This window comes from Chelonoidis abingdonii, chromosome 2 (assembly GCF_003597395.2).
Source record: "Chelonoidis abingdonii isolate Lonesome George chromosome 2, CheloAbing_2.0, whole genome shotgun sequence".
Lineage (NCBI taxonomy): Eukaryota > Metazoa > Chordata > Testudines > Testudinidae > Chelonoidis > Chelonoidis abingdonii.
This window is the reverse complement of record NC_133770.1, coordinates 63,638,525-63,655,327: the sequence shown is the minus strand read 5'-3', so window position 1 is coordinate 63,655,327 and position 16,803 is coordinate 63,638,525. Positions and strand designations below refer to the sequence as shown.

Here is a 16,803-nt window from a genome sequence, read left to right as displayed (position 1 = left end):
AGAATGGCATTTTCTTATAGCTTAACAGCAGTGTTAGATGTGCGGTCTAGGTTGGTGATGCAAGAAATTGCTTCAGGTGAGAGACAGCTACCACCAGGATATGATCGTGTGGGACATTGGGACAAGATGTTCCATAATTTGAAGTCCATTTCCACAAACAGGTGTGTCAGTTTTCATTTATGGATCAAGAAGACACATCTGTCATGTGATGTATTGATGTTATTCATAATGGACCATATTTTCTGTGGGAGTGAAAAACCACTGGGTTCTTCATTTGGATCCTTGATGAGGTCTTCATTCAGGACATTGCTTCCACCTTGCTTGCCATTAATCTTCAGGGGAACACCCAAGTCTTCAAACCTTTAAACTGAAATCCAAAATGGTTTTCTGGATTTAAATTAGAGTGTTCTATATTATTCAGGTCTTCATATATTGGGAGATCCTTGTATTCTCAAATATGATGGGACTCCTAAAGGATTCTCATGTCATGATGAATTTGGGGTGGGAGGATGTGCACCAATATGGGAAGCCATAGTTGTAACACTGATTTTTACTATGCATGTAATGATACACATAGTGGTGTTGAGAGTTGCCAAGTGATGTGTGGAAACTCTGGGTTCAGATGAGCGAACAGTATTCTGTGGCAGAGTAATGAAGAGATCTGTAAAGTTTGTGGCCAGTGAAGAGGTCCATGAAGTCTTTGCATCAGCTCCCACAGGTTGTTCCTGCCAGTTTCTGCATGTATTTTTATTTTGTCATGGATATTTTTCAGGGCCCAGTGATATGTGAGGGTTTGATCTAATGTCACACACAGATCTTTCACGGTGGGATCATTTCTTATCTGCTGGACACAGAAGTCCACATGCAGTTCTGCTGTAGACGTTCAATTGTTTAGATGAAATGCTAATGCAGTCTGAATGGGGTTTGGTTTTAGCCGCCAATATAAAGAATATTCTTTGGTTTTAAGGTCAAAGGTTAGAATTTGTTAGGACTGCCCAGAGGATTCAGGGGGCCTGGGGCAAAGCAATTTTGGGGGCCCCTTCCATAAAAAATTGCAATACTATACAATACTGTATTCTTGTGGGGGGCCCTCTGGGGCCCGGCACAAGTTGTCCCACTTGTTCCTCACCCACGGGCGGCCCTGGGAAAAATAAACCTCTGTATCTTGGCATAAACCCAGTTTTGAGAGAACTTCTTTATAAGGTATCACTGGTTCTCAGCATCAGCTAGTGCTAAAAGGCACTAAAGCTCATTAAAAGGGTTGGACAAATATTTTCCCTCAAAACTTTTTCTGGATCGAAAACTAGGGGTTTTTAAAAAGCAGAAAAAAATCACGGACAATGTCTGCTTTCCTTCAAAAAATTTTTTTTTTTTTTTTTTTTAAAGCTGAAATTAGTCTGCCAAAACCTGAATATGGTTTGGGGTTTCAGAAATGCATGGCCAAATATTTGCTGCTTGCTTGCTATGTTTGATTGCTCGCAGCCCCAACCCCTGACCACGCGGTTCTGAGCGGGGAGGAGCCCAGGCCCCGCTGGAGCCACGTTGCAGCTGTTCGGGGACACTGCTGGATGCGTTGAGGCTCTGTGAGAGGGACAGAGGCAGGGTCGGGCCAGGGAGGGAGCCTTGGCTGTTCTCGTGGGTGCCCCTGCGGAGCTTGGGGCAAATTGCCCAACTTGTCCCCCCTCTGGGCGGCCCTGGAATTTGTTCTGTGGTAGATAAATCCCATGCCTGTGTAGTCTGAGCAATGTCATCAGGATAGACAAAATTTCTTTGGTGGTGTATGATGAAAATTGCTGGTATATATATTAAACAGGATTAGTGTTAGGGCTGATCTCTTTGGCAGGCCATCATTGAGCCTGCTGACCTGGTCACCAGGGAATCTATGACAGGTCAGAACTTCTCAGAAGAGTTTTATCATTTCATCACATGGATAATTTTGCTGGCTTTCAGGAGGCCATCCTTCCATATGGTGCTGTAGGCAGCAGATAAGTCTAAGAGTTTTCCTTGGACTCTTACTTGAGTGTGTAGTGTTAAGGCTAATACTTGGTGCAGCTGCACCTGGTCAGAAACCTGCTTGTTCATTTGGTAACATTGTTTCTACAAGCAGCAGGATACTGGCCAATAATATTCTCTCTGTAAGCTTGTACAGCATGTGAAGGAGTGACCTGAGCCAGTATGAGCTTTCTGGGTTTGGGGATGAGAGTTACCATAGCTTGGTGCCATAACCTCATGGTTTATCCTGAGGATCATGTATTTTATTAATGTTATCACCATTCATGTATTGTAAACAGCAGCACACCCTTTCAAAGGTGCGGTAGTTAAGTTTGCAGCTAAATTATCTTAGTAGTTAAGTGTTCAACCTATGCCTGCAAATTTCACTGTTATCCTATCCTGTAATTGCATCAGTGGAAATTATCAACATAAGTTGGCGTAAGTGAGAATACAATTTGGCCCTTAATCTGTAGAACTGTGTATCATAAGTCTCTACTTTAGGTGAACTTGTCATATAAATGATTGTGCATGGTTTGTTTACCATACAGAGTACACAGTACTATGAGATGCTATATACCTACAGGTGTAGGAAAAAACCCTGTATTGTCTGAAAAAAGTGATCATGTGATAAAGGACTGTATTGTAATACAAATGCACATGGGGCAAACTCACTTCAAATTTAATTCATTTTGATCTTGACTTTTGAATTCTTAACTGGGCAGCCTTGACATTTTTACTTAGTTTTGTGTATGGAATTTCCTAGATACCCCTGCCCCCCACCCCACCAAGGAAAAAAGATGGCAGAAAAAAATAAAAAGGAACTTCATTCTCCAGAATTTTAAAGCTCTGCTGCCTTAAAACCAAAACACACATCCTGTCCTATACAGGTTTAGGATGTGAGGAGTCAGCCCCTGTCCTATATACCTTAGGAAATTTGCAGTAGAGCAGTAGTCTTGCCAACCTTATGAGCTGCACAGCTTCTAAGGTGTGTCGAAGTAGAGCTCCTTTGTGTGCATCAGGAAGCCCTTTCTCAGTCCTCTCTCAGCTTGCTAGATGCTGAGGCGATAGTTAACTTTATTTTTTTTACCATATTCATTTTTAAGGAGTTTTATGGGTCCTCCGCACTCTTAACTTATATGTGTAGATGTCCTCGGCTGGCTTTCCCCACCAAAACACCTACGGCACTCCAGAAATATGCAGGAGGGAGAGACCCTTTCCTACACCCGTGAGCAGCTCTGCACCAGAGACCTTGCCATAGCCTCTGGGCACATTACAAACATGCACACGAGCCTTCTAACAACTCTCAGGGTCCATGCTGGCAGAGCCCCGGCTTTAACCCCTTCTTACAAGGTCAGCAATAGTTGAACTGTTCAGACACTTTAAAAGAATAACGTTTTTCCTTCCTCTCTCATGGAACTTAAAAATGTCTCAACCATTTTTACACATTTTCATAAACAAAGAAAATGACACCAAATTTGCTTTGGGAGTAGAGGTAGAGGGGGTCTTATCTTTTTTTCTCCTCCCCCTTACCTCTCATTAGCATCCCTCTTCCCTAGCCACTTTCTGATGAGTCAGAAAGAACCTTATTTCTGATTTCATACTATTCTGTATTTGGAAAGCAATCATTTTAATCTTAGAAAGCTGGGAAAATATTTTATTTAATTTATCCATGATTAATTTTTCACAAGTGTGAGGAATGATTCACAGGTATACCTCTGGGTATTGTTTTAAAGAGGAGATGGACTAAAATGACAATAGCTGGTACTCCTTGATACTTTTGGTTTGTAAATTATATCTACAGCCATATCTACTAGTTGAGGCTGCCATGTTTTGCTATCGCTTCTAGAAAAAATCCTCCCCTTGGAGTCATACTTCAGATAGGTCAAGTATTTGTCTCTCAGAAATGTTCTGTATTTAAAAACATCACATTTTGACTCCATTTCAAATTTGTTCTTCCGTTCTGGCTGTAAAGCTTGTAGAAAATTAAGTAATGTTTTTGTTGGACTTGGAATGGCAGCTTTTGGGGCCGTTTTAAAAATTGTGATTTCAAATGCAGATTACCATTTTAGTTTGCACAATCTTGCCTCAAAATAAATTCATTTGTAGGAAAACATAAAATGTTTTAATTACAGAAAAATATTCTGACACTAGATGCATCAACTACAATGTGCTATTTGCATATACTAGACACGTTGCTTCCTTAAACACATCAAAGCATAAGAGCAATTAAATTATTTACCCTAAGAAAGAATATTCCATTAATACCTGAGATCAGTGTTTATTACACCAGCTACAGTTTAGGATAACTGTGTAGTTTACTGGCACACTGTGCTTCTGTTAAAGAGAATGGAAAATAAATATAAAGGGTTTTTATTCCTGTGTGAATAATCCTACCAGACTGATTTCTATCTTTTTCAATTTCCAGTAAGGCTTCTATGAGGTTCAATAAATGTTTCAATGAGAGACCTTACATAGTATAAAAGAAAAGTACAATTATTTGGACCTTCAGCTGGCACACAGTAACCCTTCTGCTTAAAAGGAAATGCAATTAAATGCATGGGCAGAGTAAATACTTTTCTGTGTTTACCAAACAAATCTGTTTTTGTGTTTTGGTTTAGCCGTTATTTTTGGAACTAGAAGAACGCAAACATTCCTGCAAATGAATAATATAACTACATGTATGCTATTGTGCAGTAGAATCTAATACAGTGTACAATGACACAAACCTGGCACTCATTAAAAATGTGTAAATGAACTAAGAACAAGCTAGCTTTTGGGGGCGGGGGGGGGCTAATTTTAACCAGTTATAACATTGTGTATTTGAAAGTTTAACTTAACTTTTTATTGGATTTAGGTAGGAAAAAGAGGAGAAGAAAATTCTAGTTAAAAGAAGGAAAATGGAGTTAAGGGCACTAGGGTGAGTGCTTTAGGGAACTGATAGACTAGGCAAAATGAAAAACAACTCTGGAGAGATTGAAAAAGGAGTGTAGAGGGGAGTAAAATACTAATGGAAAAATCAAGGGTATAGCCCTGCCCTTCACTCTTCACTGCACTCTTTGGGAAGTGTGGAAGTTTTGCCTAATACTGGATCTTTGGATTATGACTGGCCTCTGCATAGGGCCCTACGGACGGGGGAAAGAAGCTGTACGCTTTCTTCTCTTTTTTCCACTGCCCACTATCTAGCCCTGTCATAAACAGATAGTAGGAGTTAATAAAACAGAAGTACTTTTATATCTCTTTTGACTGTAAAGTGTTAACAAGTTCAGTAAGCCTGACTGTCACCTGAGCAGAGGACCAATCAGGAGACAGAAGACTTTCAAATCTTGAGGGAGGGAAGTTTGTGTGTGTGCTGTTAGTTTTTGGTGGTGGTTCACTCTGGGGGCTCAGAGGGACCAGACATGCAATCAGGTTTCTCTCCAGTCTCCCTGATACAGGTTCTTATAGATTCCAAATAGTAAGTACTAGGTAGATGGCGAGTTAAGCTTATGTTTGTTTTCTTTATTTGCAAATGTGTATTTGGCTGGAAGGAGTTCAAATTTGTATTTTGCTGAAAAACCCTGTACCTATTCCATTTTAAATTTACAAAGATAATTTTTACTGTTTTTCTTTCTTTAATTAAAAGCTTTTCTTGTTTAAGAACCTGATTGTTTTTTTATTCTGGTGTGAGACCCCAGGGGACGGGGTCTGGATTCACCAGGGAATTGGTGGGAAAAAGGAGGGAAGGGGAGAGAGAGGTTAATTTCTCTCTGTGTTAGGATTAACTGTCTCTCCTCAGGGAGAGTCTTGGGGGGAGAGAGAAGGAGGGGGGAAGGTGAATTCCTCTCGTCTGTTTAAGATTCAAGGAGTTTGAATCACAGTGATCTTTAAGGGTAACCCAAGGAGGGGAAGCCTGGGAGACAACGAGTGGGGAAGGTTTACTGCCTTGTGTTAAAGATCCAGAGGATCGGGCTGGGGTTCCCCGGCCAAGGTTTTGGGGGGACCAGAGTGTACCAGGCAGTGGAATTCTTGGTTGGTGGCAGCACTACAGGTTCTAAGCTGGTAATTGAGCTTAGAGGAATTCATGCTGGTACCCCATCTTTTGGACGCTAAGGTTCAGAGTGGGGAATTATACCATGACAAGCCCCTGTTCATCATCTGAGTTACTGTAACGTAACTTCTTCCATACTTGTTAAATCACTGCAATCTGAATGCCATTCCCATTCACTGCTGACTTGGAGTGTCTAACAATTATTCTTTTAGCTTTCATGCTTGCATTAAATGTCAGTGCTTCATGTGTCAATGATTTCTGGAATCCTCTGTCTTTATATCTGTGAATCCACAGCTCTATAAAAGACAGAACTTCACATTTTTAACAAAGCATATTATGTGACAGCTGGAGTACTCCAACAGTCCTTCCTATGTAGAAAATGATGATGATCAAAATACACATTTGAATGCGCAACTGAGACAAGGAAGTCCTTCTTTCCACGTGGCTAGAATAACTCATCTCATTTTTTGATCTGAAGAGCAGTCTTTCAACATTTTTACATGATTTTACATTTTTACATGACTTCTGACCTTCATTTTGATGCAAAAATTCAAAAAAGCCCTTTTAATTTCAGTGACGTGTTTATGTTGCTTTGCCTCCTTGCTTTCCAGAAATGAAGAGATTGCCAAAGAAAATCACAAAATAAGGATAACTTTATTTATTTTTATTTTTAAGGCCTGGTCAAAAAATAGAGGACACAGCAGAGACCAATGCTGAAATTCTTACTCGCCTCACATCTGCGGTAAGATTATTGCATCAAAGTTTGTACTGATCCCGTTTGAAATATTGTCAAGTTGTGGATCCTTTCAAATGAAAACAGTATCTGAGTGAGACAAATGGCCATAATGGAAATTACAATTTTGTATCTGGAAGGAAGTCATGGGCAGGAGGAGATGGTATTGGTGTGTTAGCCTCACTGTTCAGAGCAATTATTTTCTCACTTATACTAAGGGCATATGTTCACTATGGAGCCAAATTGGCTCTACTCCAATCAATGAAGTGGCATCGATTTTGCGGGTCTGGTGAAGGTGGGCTAAATCAATGGGAGAGCACTCTCCTGTCAATTTCTGTACTCCACCTCCTTGCAACGAGTAAGGTAAGTCGGCGGGAAAGTGTCTCTGTTGACACAGTGTGGTGTAGACACCATGGTAAGTGGATCTAGCTATGTCGACTTCAATTACATTATTCATGTAACTGAAGTAGTGTAACTTAAGCCTTGTGTAGATTGCTGTGGTAAATTGATCTAAGTGTAAAAGAGAAGGATTTGGCTAGATCATAGAGTATCAGGGTTGGAAGGGACCTCAGGAGGTCATCTAGTCCAACCCCCTGCTCTGAGCAGGACTAATCCGCAGACAGAGTTTTGCCTCAGATCCCTAAATGGCCCCCTCAAGGACTGAACTTGCAACCCTGGATTTAGCAGGCCAATGCTCAAACCACTGAGCTATCCCACCCCACTATGTTTTCCTTACTGTGAGACTGGATGTACCTCAGGGTTTACCTCAGAAAGTTTCATCAGAGTAAGATTACAGCTTGCCCTGTCTATTCTAGTATTTTGTGTCTTAGCTATCTTGTAAAACACTTTTTTTTTTTTTTTTTTCCTGGTGCAGCCAGGAACTTGGAAGGTTAGATTGAACTAAATACCTCAAATTAACATCACACCTTTAAATCATAATGTTAGAAAGCTTGGGGCATGGACTCAGTGCCATGAATAGCCGGTAGCATGAGAGAGAGCGCATTAACCCACATTCCCCTGCCTGCATCTTAGTTTCTCCACTGACCTGCTACAACCCCTGCTCCTCATTCAGTCTCTTCATGCATGACCCAGACTCCCTGGCACAACTCCTCAACATTCCTCTGCTCCTCTTCAAGCTGTCTCCTGCTTCTTATGTTCCCTGGTCTCCTCATAGTTTCTTGTCCAGCCCACTAGCCAGAGAGTCCAAGATATGACCACTTCCCTGAGGCAACATGACTCGAGTATTAATGAAAACAGTGGAAAGGTAGCAGTCTTCCACATGCAAAGTCTGCGTATATAGTGACCATCTTGGCTGAGGGAATATTGGCTTCAGCTGTGCTGAAAGAAATGGAAGATGGAGGCCATTTTGAAAAAGGAAAATTTCATGAGTTTTGACGTCAGGATTCTGAGGTGGTGTGAGACTTTTAAAAAAGCAACAACAAAAAACTCCCATAACACTCTCAAGGTTCACGATTAGAGCCAAAATACAGCACCCTAGGCTCATGCCCAGGCTCCTAGGTGCTGGAGCCGTGTAATTACAGCAGATTCTCAGTCTTCACTGAAAAGAGAGAGAGGTTTCTAGCCCTCATGGCTGTGAAGAAAAACTTGAAAAAGTGAACCAAATATAGACCATTCAGCGATGTCAGTCTCAGTATGTGAAGAGCCAGAAATGACAGCTAGGAAAGAACTGCCTCTCACATTTCAACAGGGTGTTAACTCCAAGACCCGCTGGTGGGGTCCCACCAACACCACCCCAGCGGAAGACTGTGTATATGTCAGGAGGAGAAAATGCAACAGGACTGGTCCAGCCATGCAGGTATGTTCCAACAGCTTAGACAAGGATTGAGGCCCTCCCCAACTAGCACCCCTGCACTCTAGGGAGGGGATAGCTGACCCTGCTGCTTCCAAGGGTATGGACCTCTGCTGTCATCCCTGGATGTTGCCACTCTGGGAAGTGGGAAGTTCGATGGCTATGCTACACCAAGTGGGGAAGTTCAGGGGTGGAGCTATAGGAGACACACTATGACATGGGGCCCATGGCCTCAGATTGCCTGAATCCAGCCCTACTTTGCAATACAGTTGCACAAGTTGGTAACATTACATTCACATTCTTCCTTCCCCTTATCACCTAGTGTTTGCTAGTATAATTCATTGTTTTACCTAAACAGACTGCAAGAACAGCAGTCTATTTGCCCATATAGCACCTTAAAACTTATGGGGATGAATACACCAGTAATAATAATCTATATGTGCTATAAAGATGAAATTTTCAGAAGTACCTATGTGATTTTGGAATAAAGATAGCACTGATTTTCACTTGGACGTGGGCTCTTAAACAATTTCAGAAGCTTTTGAAAAGCCTACCCTAAAAGTCAGAAGGAAGCTCAAGTTGCCACAAAACTGTGGGACATTGCAATACTACCATTCTTGCTGACTCTCATGAGCTCTTTATTTTAACTTTTAGTTAGCCAAAATCAATTTTTAGTTACCCAAAATCAGCCTTGGCCCTCGCAGTACATTTAAAAACAAAAAACAAACAAAAAAACCACAAGCACACACAAACTGATCCAATGCAGACAGAGGAAAGGCTAATACCCTCAACAGGTTTGTTACTGAGCAGATCAAACCGGGGATAAGAACTTGTCTTAGTTCACATTTCCATTAGGAATGAGCGACAGATCATTATTTCATGTCATGCTGAGATTACATACAAAATTGCTTCTTTGGTGGTATCTTACAGGGTGTTTTGAGCCTGGATGGCTGTTAATGTCACTGAAAGTAATGAAATGTCTGTCCTGGAGGTTTACTAGATCTAAGAGAAGTTTTGTTTCTGCTACTGCTGTAATTGACGGCTTTTATTTCTTGTTTCTTGCCTAGAACATGGTGGTTTGTGTGCTGTTTTCATTTTGGGCTCCTGGTCTGTTTTATTAGTGTTGCCTCTTCCCTTCTCTGGCCTAACACCCAAATTCCTTGCCTGCTAGTGCACTTGGTTGGTTTGAACCTGCCATGGAGCTTTTCCGTACGTTTGGGTTGCACTGCTGAATGCACTCTTCTGTGATTTTTCCCGTCTGTGATATTGGGTATTTCTTTCATGTAGAAAGAGTATGTGTTGTGACAGACCCAAACCAGTGGGGTACAAGAGTCTTGTAGAGGGCAAATATACTGGTCACTGGATGAGTAGTTTTCTGTTCCCTGAGTGACCAGAGCAGGGGCTGCACTAGAGTAATCAGGAACCTGCTAGAACCAATTAAGACACCTGGAGCCAATTAAGAAACTGCTAGAATCAATTAGGACAGGCTAGCTAATCAGGGCACCTGAGTTTAAAAAGGATCTCACTTCAGTTTGTGGCGTGCATGTGAGGAGCTGGGAGCAAGAAGACATATTGCTGGAAGACTGAGGAGTGCAAGCATTATCAGGCACCAGGAGAAAGGTTCTGTGGTGAGGATAAAGAAGGTGTTGGGAGGAGAAAGTAGCCCAGGGAGTTGTAGCTGTCATGCAGCTGTACCAGGAGGCACTCTAGACAGCTGTAGTCCACAGGGCCCTGGGCTGGAACCCAGAGTAGAGGGCAGGGCTGGATTCCCCCCAAACCTCCCAACTCCTGATCAGACACAGACCAGGTCAATTCCTCCCGTGATTTCTACCAGAAGGGAAGGTCTCTGGGCTGTTTCCTGACCCACATGGTGAATCTGTGAGGTGAGAAAATCTGCCAACAAGCGCAGGACCCATCAAGGTAGAGGAGAAACTTTGTCACAACTGGTGTCAGGGATGGGATTTTGGTGTGCACAGCGTGGCAGGAGGAGGAGGAGGAGGATTGATTGATTTTATTAAAAGAGAGGGTTTATTTTTTTTTCACCACAATGAATGACATAGTGCGGGCACTGATACAAGCCATGGCGGCCCAGCAGGAGGCTACCTGTGTCCAGGCAGCCGCCCAACAAGAGGCAGTGCGGCTGCAGCAAGAGACTAACAGCCTGCTGATGGACTAGAAGTTTAATTTGTACTTTAAAAATCCGAAGTAAATCCAATTTGTGCTCTCTAAGAACATAAGAACTGCCGTACCGGGTCAGACCAAAGGTCCATGTAGCCCAGTATCTGTCTACTGACAGTGGCCAGTGCCAGGTGCTCCAGAGGGAGTGAACCTAACAGGCAGTGATCAAGTGATTTCTCTCCTGCCATCTATCTCCATCCTCTGACAAACAGAGGCTAGGGACACCATTCCTTTACATTATCTCTGATTGTGCTGTTTGGTGACTTCTCAAGGGATGAGGAAACTGTGCTTCACAGATACACTGTATAAACATCCTAATGCTCTGCTCCATCACAAAACCTCTAAGAGCAGGTGGTGTAAGATCTCTGCAATGTAAACACATATCAAGCTTCCCACAGTACTCTGGTTTGAACAGTCAGTGAAAGGACACAGTAGAGAACGCTTCTTTTTGGGAGCAGCATGGGACATGTAGACAGTGTTAGATGCCTTGGAATGTTTCTCAAAACTCAAAGATAATTAGCATATTATGCTTAAATTCATGACTAAATCGGTTACACAATGTAAATGTATCCATTCAGGCCCTTTAACTGCCTGCATGTCAGTAGCTTTATATAGACTTTGGCTTGGCCACATTGGCGTAGCTCATTTTAACTGATATGAGCAAATGATTTGATAGGCTAGGTTCAGTTGTTTTGACAGTCTGCTTCATCCATCATGGAAAAGAGCAATACCATGTTGGGAGGTGGGGTGGGGAGGGTGGGAGGAGAGAAGAGTGAGACTAACTTTCTGAGGCCCGGTCTACATGAGAAAATTAGGTCAGTTTAACCACGTCAGTTAGGGGTGTGAAAAAGCCACACCATTAAGTGGTGTAGTTAAACCGACTTATGTCCCTGTGTAGGCAGCACTAGCTCAACAGACACATTCTTTTGGTGGCCTAGCTACCACTTTTCTGCAGGGTGGATTCACCTACCGAGCCTTATATAATTAAATGTCTACACTAAAGCACAGATGTGCTACTTTAGTGTTTTAAGTGTAGACAAGCCCTGTTAGTTTCATGCCTTTTACAAAGGTCTCTGCTCTTAGAATTTTTTTTTTTTTAAGTAACAATTCTGCTGGAAACAATCATTTGCAGTTGTTTCCTGCAGTCCCACCAAACTTGGCATTCTTAACCATAGCTATCTCTATTATCTGCTACAGTCCCCTTAACCATTGTTTAAAACAAATGTGCATTTCCCTGACTAATCAGTTCCAGACTGGCTGAGTCATCAAGAGAAGGCAAACTGTACTGTAAGTCTGAGAAAGCAAAAACTTCCAAAAGAAACAATACCTGGTAATGAAAGTCATTAGGGAGCAAGGAGGGAACAAGCCAAGAAAGGAAGCTAAACTGCAGTTAAGAAAAACATTCTATGATAGCAAAGATTTTATAAAAATGTATATAATTAGAATTTTACCATTAATAAGCTTTAGCTTATAGGCCCATGATGTGTCTAAACTAGTTACCTGCTGGTAACTATTGGGTTTTATTCGGTCGGTGGCAAACTGAGAATCTTTATTTGCATTTCCAATAGTGTTAGCTAATTAAAGATGCAAGAAATATCCTTAAGATATATAAGACATTAGGTAGGTGCTAGACAGATGAAGAAATTGTATCTTTCAATGGCCACCAACTCTATAATTTTTGCCCTGTAAATGACAGACACTGCAACACCATTTTCTGTCTTTTGAGTGTACAGATTCAGCCAGTCACTAATAATTCAGTTCCATTTTTGACTAGAAACAGGTGCTATTCTATGCATAGCAAGGCAGCTTGTACCCTATTAACCTATGACTAACAAAATTACCTCTCTGCCCAGAAGCATTTACTGGCTTAGAAACAGTTTTAGTGATTCTTAGACCCAGCTACAAGTATTAACTCATACAAAATATTTTTCTTCTGTCCTGTTGCTGCTCAAGAGGATTGTATATTCACAGTTTTGTTCCCAGGGTTGTGCTCTGTACATTAGAGAATATTCATGTATTTCTTGTTTTGCTTGACTCCTTTGTGGGCCTTTGGTTAGAAGAAGGCCAATGAGATGTGTTCAGTTGCAGAGGTGCTGCCCAAGCCACAACATCCATGCTGCTATTTTTAGTGCACTAGCTCAAGCCCCACTATCATGAGTCTGTCTACCTAGACTGGCAAGCTCATTTTTAGCTGCAGCACAGACACACCCAAAGTGTAGAAGATCTTCTTATACCTATAAACTGACTAAAGTCCAGTAGGTAACATTCACAGAAACCATTGGACATACTGATCAAGAAAGGACCATTAAAAGAGATTAATAAGCTGCATGTAAAGTTCTCCATAGGGTGGAGGCAGAGGCTGCTAGAGAAGTAACTGAAACCGTGTGTGCTGGAGCACAGGCCAGAGTGTTTCCTGATTCTGTTCCAGCTCTTCTTTGAGTAGAGGAATTCATTTGTAGACATTAAACTAACACGTGAAGGATTCTGGTTGGAATTTGGCTTGGCTTTGCCCTATTAGGCCAAGAGTATCTTATGCAAGATGTATGTATTTTTCTGTGGGAGTAAGGGCAGGTGGTTGTTGTTTTTGTGTGTAGCGCCCCCTCTTCACCCGGTTACCTTCCTTAATGCCTGTCTGCTTACAGGTTTTGATGGACAGGCCTGAGTTCTTCTGGATCCCGCCACCCACTCAGCAGGGTGTATCTTCTTTTATTTTTTCCTATGAATTTATTTGGCAGTGCCTCCATCCCCCTCGCTCCTTCCTGGCAGGGTCACCAGGGCAGCTTGGGAGGAAAACTCTAACCCAACGTAACCCCCACTTACTTGCCAGATAGTTGGAGACTTCCATGAAATAACACACACACACACAATATATTCAACGCAATAATTATATTGAACAGTAAACATATACATAACAGGGTAAAACGCTATTTTTAGGGTCACCGGTGGCCACGCTAATACCCGTGACTTGAGGTAGCAAATGTAAGATTAGTGTCCTGTTGGTAGGTGTACTTTGTTGTGGCCCTTGATGACCTATGACCACAAAATTCTTCTCTGCATTGGTTTAGCACTGTGGCTGACTGGGTTCACTACAGCCCAAAGGACTCACAGTGGGAGAAGGTGGTAAATCCCTCCACTGGTTTAATATGCAGCAGGTTACAAAATCTCCAAACCCTTACTCCCTGGCTTGAGGACACAGTTCAGGGAGTAGGGGAGTCCGCAAAACAAATTCCCTGACTAACTAAAAGATGGTGCAGTCACAAACTCCATGAATGATCCTCAGGTTCAGAAATGACTCTGGACTCCTCAATTACTGCAGAGGGGCTGGCAGGGATCCTCTTCAAGCATGAATCAGGCTGCGTCGGTCCCAGGATTTCCCCTCACCACAAAGGGGTGCAGGGCTCAAGGTGCAGGTTACACAACTGTACAAAAATCCAAACTGTAGTCTCCTAGCCCAGCATCCACTCACACAGAGAGAAAGAGAGCAAGCAAGCAGCAGCCCTGGACTATCGGGCAGAGCAGAGCTGATCATGTGGTGACTGGTCTCACCTAGGGAGCTGGAGGGCTAACTCAGCCTGGCTGGGGAAATTTACCAGCAAAACTCTACAAACTAGGAATCATCAGTGGAGAAGGAAAAGCCCAACTGAGGGATCTTGCTTTCCGGTCCCCAGAGGCCAGTTTTCAGAGGGAATCCTGCATGCAGGCCTGGGACTCACCAGCTCCCCATACAGCCAATCCTGACCTTCTCCTCCCTAGCTCCAGACTGACTCAAAAAATGGCTTCTCCCCTTTCCTGAACTCCCTGGGAGGGCCATCTCACTCCCTATTGGTTGCTGGGCAGACTCTGAGTTTGCCTTGGCTCCCACTGAGCTGCCAGCAGATAAAGCCCCAGGAATCTAGGTAATCTCCTTGGGAGTTACATGTGGATGAGCAGGATGAGAAGAAGGGATCATTTTCAGAACCTCTGGAGGTGCAACTGAGTAGTCTTCATTTGTCTACAGTTAAAAAAAAAAAAAAAAAAAAAAAAAATTTTTTTTTTTTTTTTTTTTTTTTTTTTTTTTTAATTCTTTCCCCTTACTATGACCATCACTGCTCAAAGCTGTGGAGCACTCTAAAGCATCAATGGGACTGCTCATGTACTTGTAGTTACACACATGGTTTAAATCAGGGGTAGGCAACCTATGGCACCTATGCCGAAGGCGGCACGCAAGCTGATTTTCAGTGACACTCACTTCCCAGGTCCTCACCACCGGTCCCGGGGGCTCTGCATTTTAATTTAATTTTAAATGAAGTTTCTTAAACATTTTAAAAACCTTATTTACTTTTACATACAACAATAGTTTAGTTATGTATTATAGACTTCTAGAAAGAGATCTTCTAAAAACGTTAACATATATTACTGGCACTCAAAACCTTAAATTAGAGTGAATAAATGAAGACTCAGCACCCCACTTCTGAAAGGTTGCCGACCCCTGGTTTTAAATATTTTGACAGAGCATGAGTCAGATTGCTCAGGACCTGTAGTTCTTAAACTCAATATTATTTTCTGTTTCACTAAGTGGGCATGCTCAAACTTGTGCTTTTTATTACTTATGAAATAATAATTCACTGTTTATCTTCTGGTCTGAGGGAGGGCAAAAGGAACCTTACTGAAAATAGAGGTAATAGAGTTGGTTGAAAATTTTCAAACTTTTTTTTCAGATTGGAAACTTTTTTGCAAATAAATGTTTTTCTAGAGTGTTTTTTTTTTGTTTTTCCCCCAACAAAACTGGACAACAGAAGGTTTAGTTGGTGTTTAGCTTTCTGGATTTCCTTCCCCCCTTTCTCTGTAGGGAAGAGTTTTTTAAAAAGGAGAAGGGCGTAGAATGTTCAGAGTGGACAAAACTGTGTAGGTTACAAGAATGTTATGTTTATATTGGATTGTTATATATGCTTTTGAATTAACCTTTTATCTTCAATGCTTTCTAAAAAAAACAGTCATCTTAGAAGTAATAAATCTTCCTTTTGGGATCAATAAAAAGGATATAGGTAGATTTACCTCCGTTGTTTAATTTGGGAGGATGAGGAGAAACTGGTGGGTTTGTAGATGGAGTGGGAAATATTGCAGATTTTTCTTCCTCCAGAAGTAGTAATTTCCTGCAGGAAGCTGTAAAATAATTAACTCAATAACAAATTAAACTTCACTAGTGCCTTCCATCAGCTGATTTCAAAGCACGTTTGCTTTGCAAACATTGCCAATGAATTAACTTAAGCCTCACAACATCCTGTGAAGTAGATTAATATTTCTGGCCTCATTTTATAGATGGGGAAACTGAGGCAAAGATAAATTAGGATTTGCCCTGGGTTATCCAGGAAGGGTGTGATGGAGTCAGGAATGAAGCTCTTCACTGCAAGAGCTTTTTCTCCTGCAATAAGTCCCTGTTCTCTAGTAAGAAATAACAGCTGACAGACTGAATGGAATGAGGTAAAAATGTGTAAATACTGGAGATGATGATCATGATTTAGATGGTGTGGTGTGCCTTGCACTGGTGTATTTCACCTATATGAGGGCAGAAAGAAAGAAAACACCTTCCTATAATATTAATTACCATTAGAGCTTTTGTCTTAAAACAATCTTTTTGAGGTGAAGAGCTGATTGTGTTGGTGATATGAAGAGATGTTACTGAGGAAATAAATACATAGCACATGCTTGCAAACCCCAGCCCAGCTCCATCACAGAGAACTCGCCTTAGCCTCTGGAGTCACAAAGCAAACACAGAGTTGCACTGCAATCACAGAGGGAAAACAAACATTTGACTGAGAGGTGAGGAAGCTTTAGGTACATGCATGAGAAGTTTGCAGAGAAAATAACTCTCATACCACAGTCAACATATCCCCTAGAGATTAAGCCAAAGTTTACATGAAACTAAAATGACAAAAAGTCACAGCATTCCCAGTTGACAGAAAAATAGGTTTGCTGGAAAACTTGGGTCAGGTTTTAAAACCAAGAGAAGAAACAAATTAGTGAAACATCTGTATTATTCTGTATGCAATGAATATCTGAAGATTAATGATACGCTGTATCTTG

General features: G+C 41.7%; 1 protein-coding gene across 1 annotated transcript in view; it reads left to right on the top strand.

Moving 5' to 3' along the window:
• LOC142046255 (rap guanine nucleotide exchange factor 5-like) overlaps positions 1–16,803 on the top strand; it is a 92,643-nt gene that overhangs the window by 13,337 nt on the left and 62,503 nt on the right. Inside the window, exon 6 of the mRNA XM_075061991.1 lies at positions 6,695–6,761. Coding sequence (XP_074918092.1) covers positions 6,695–6,761 — 67 coding nt within the window. The remainder of the gene's footprint in view (positions 1–6,694; positions 6,762–16,803) is intronic.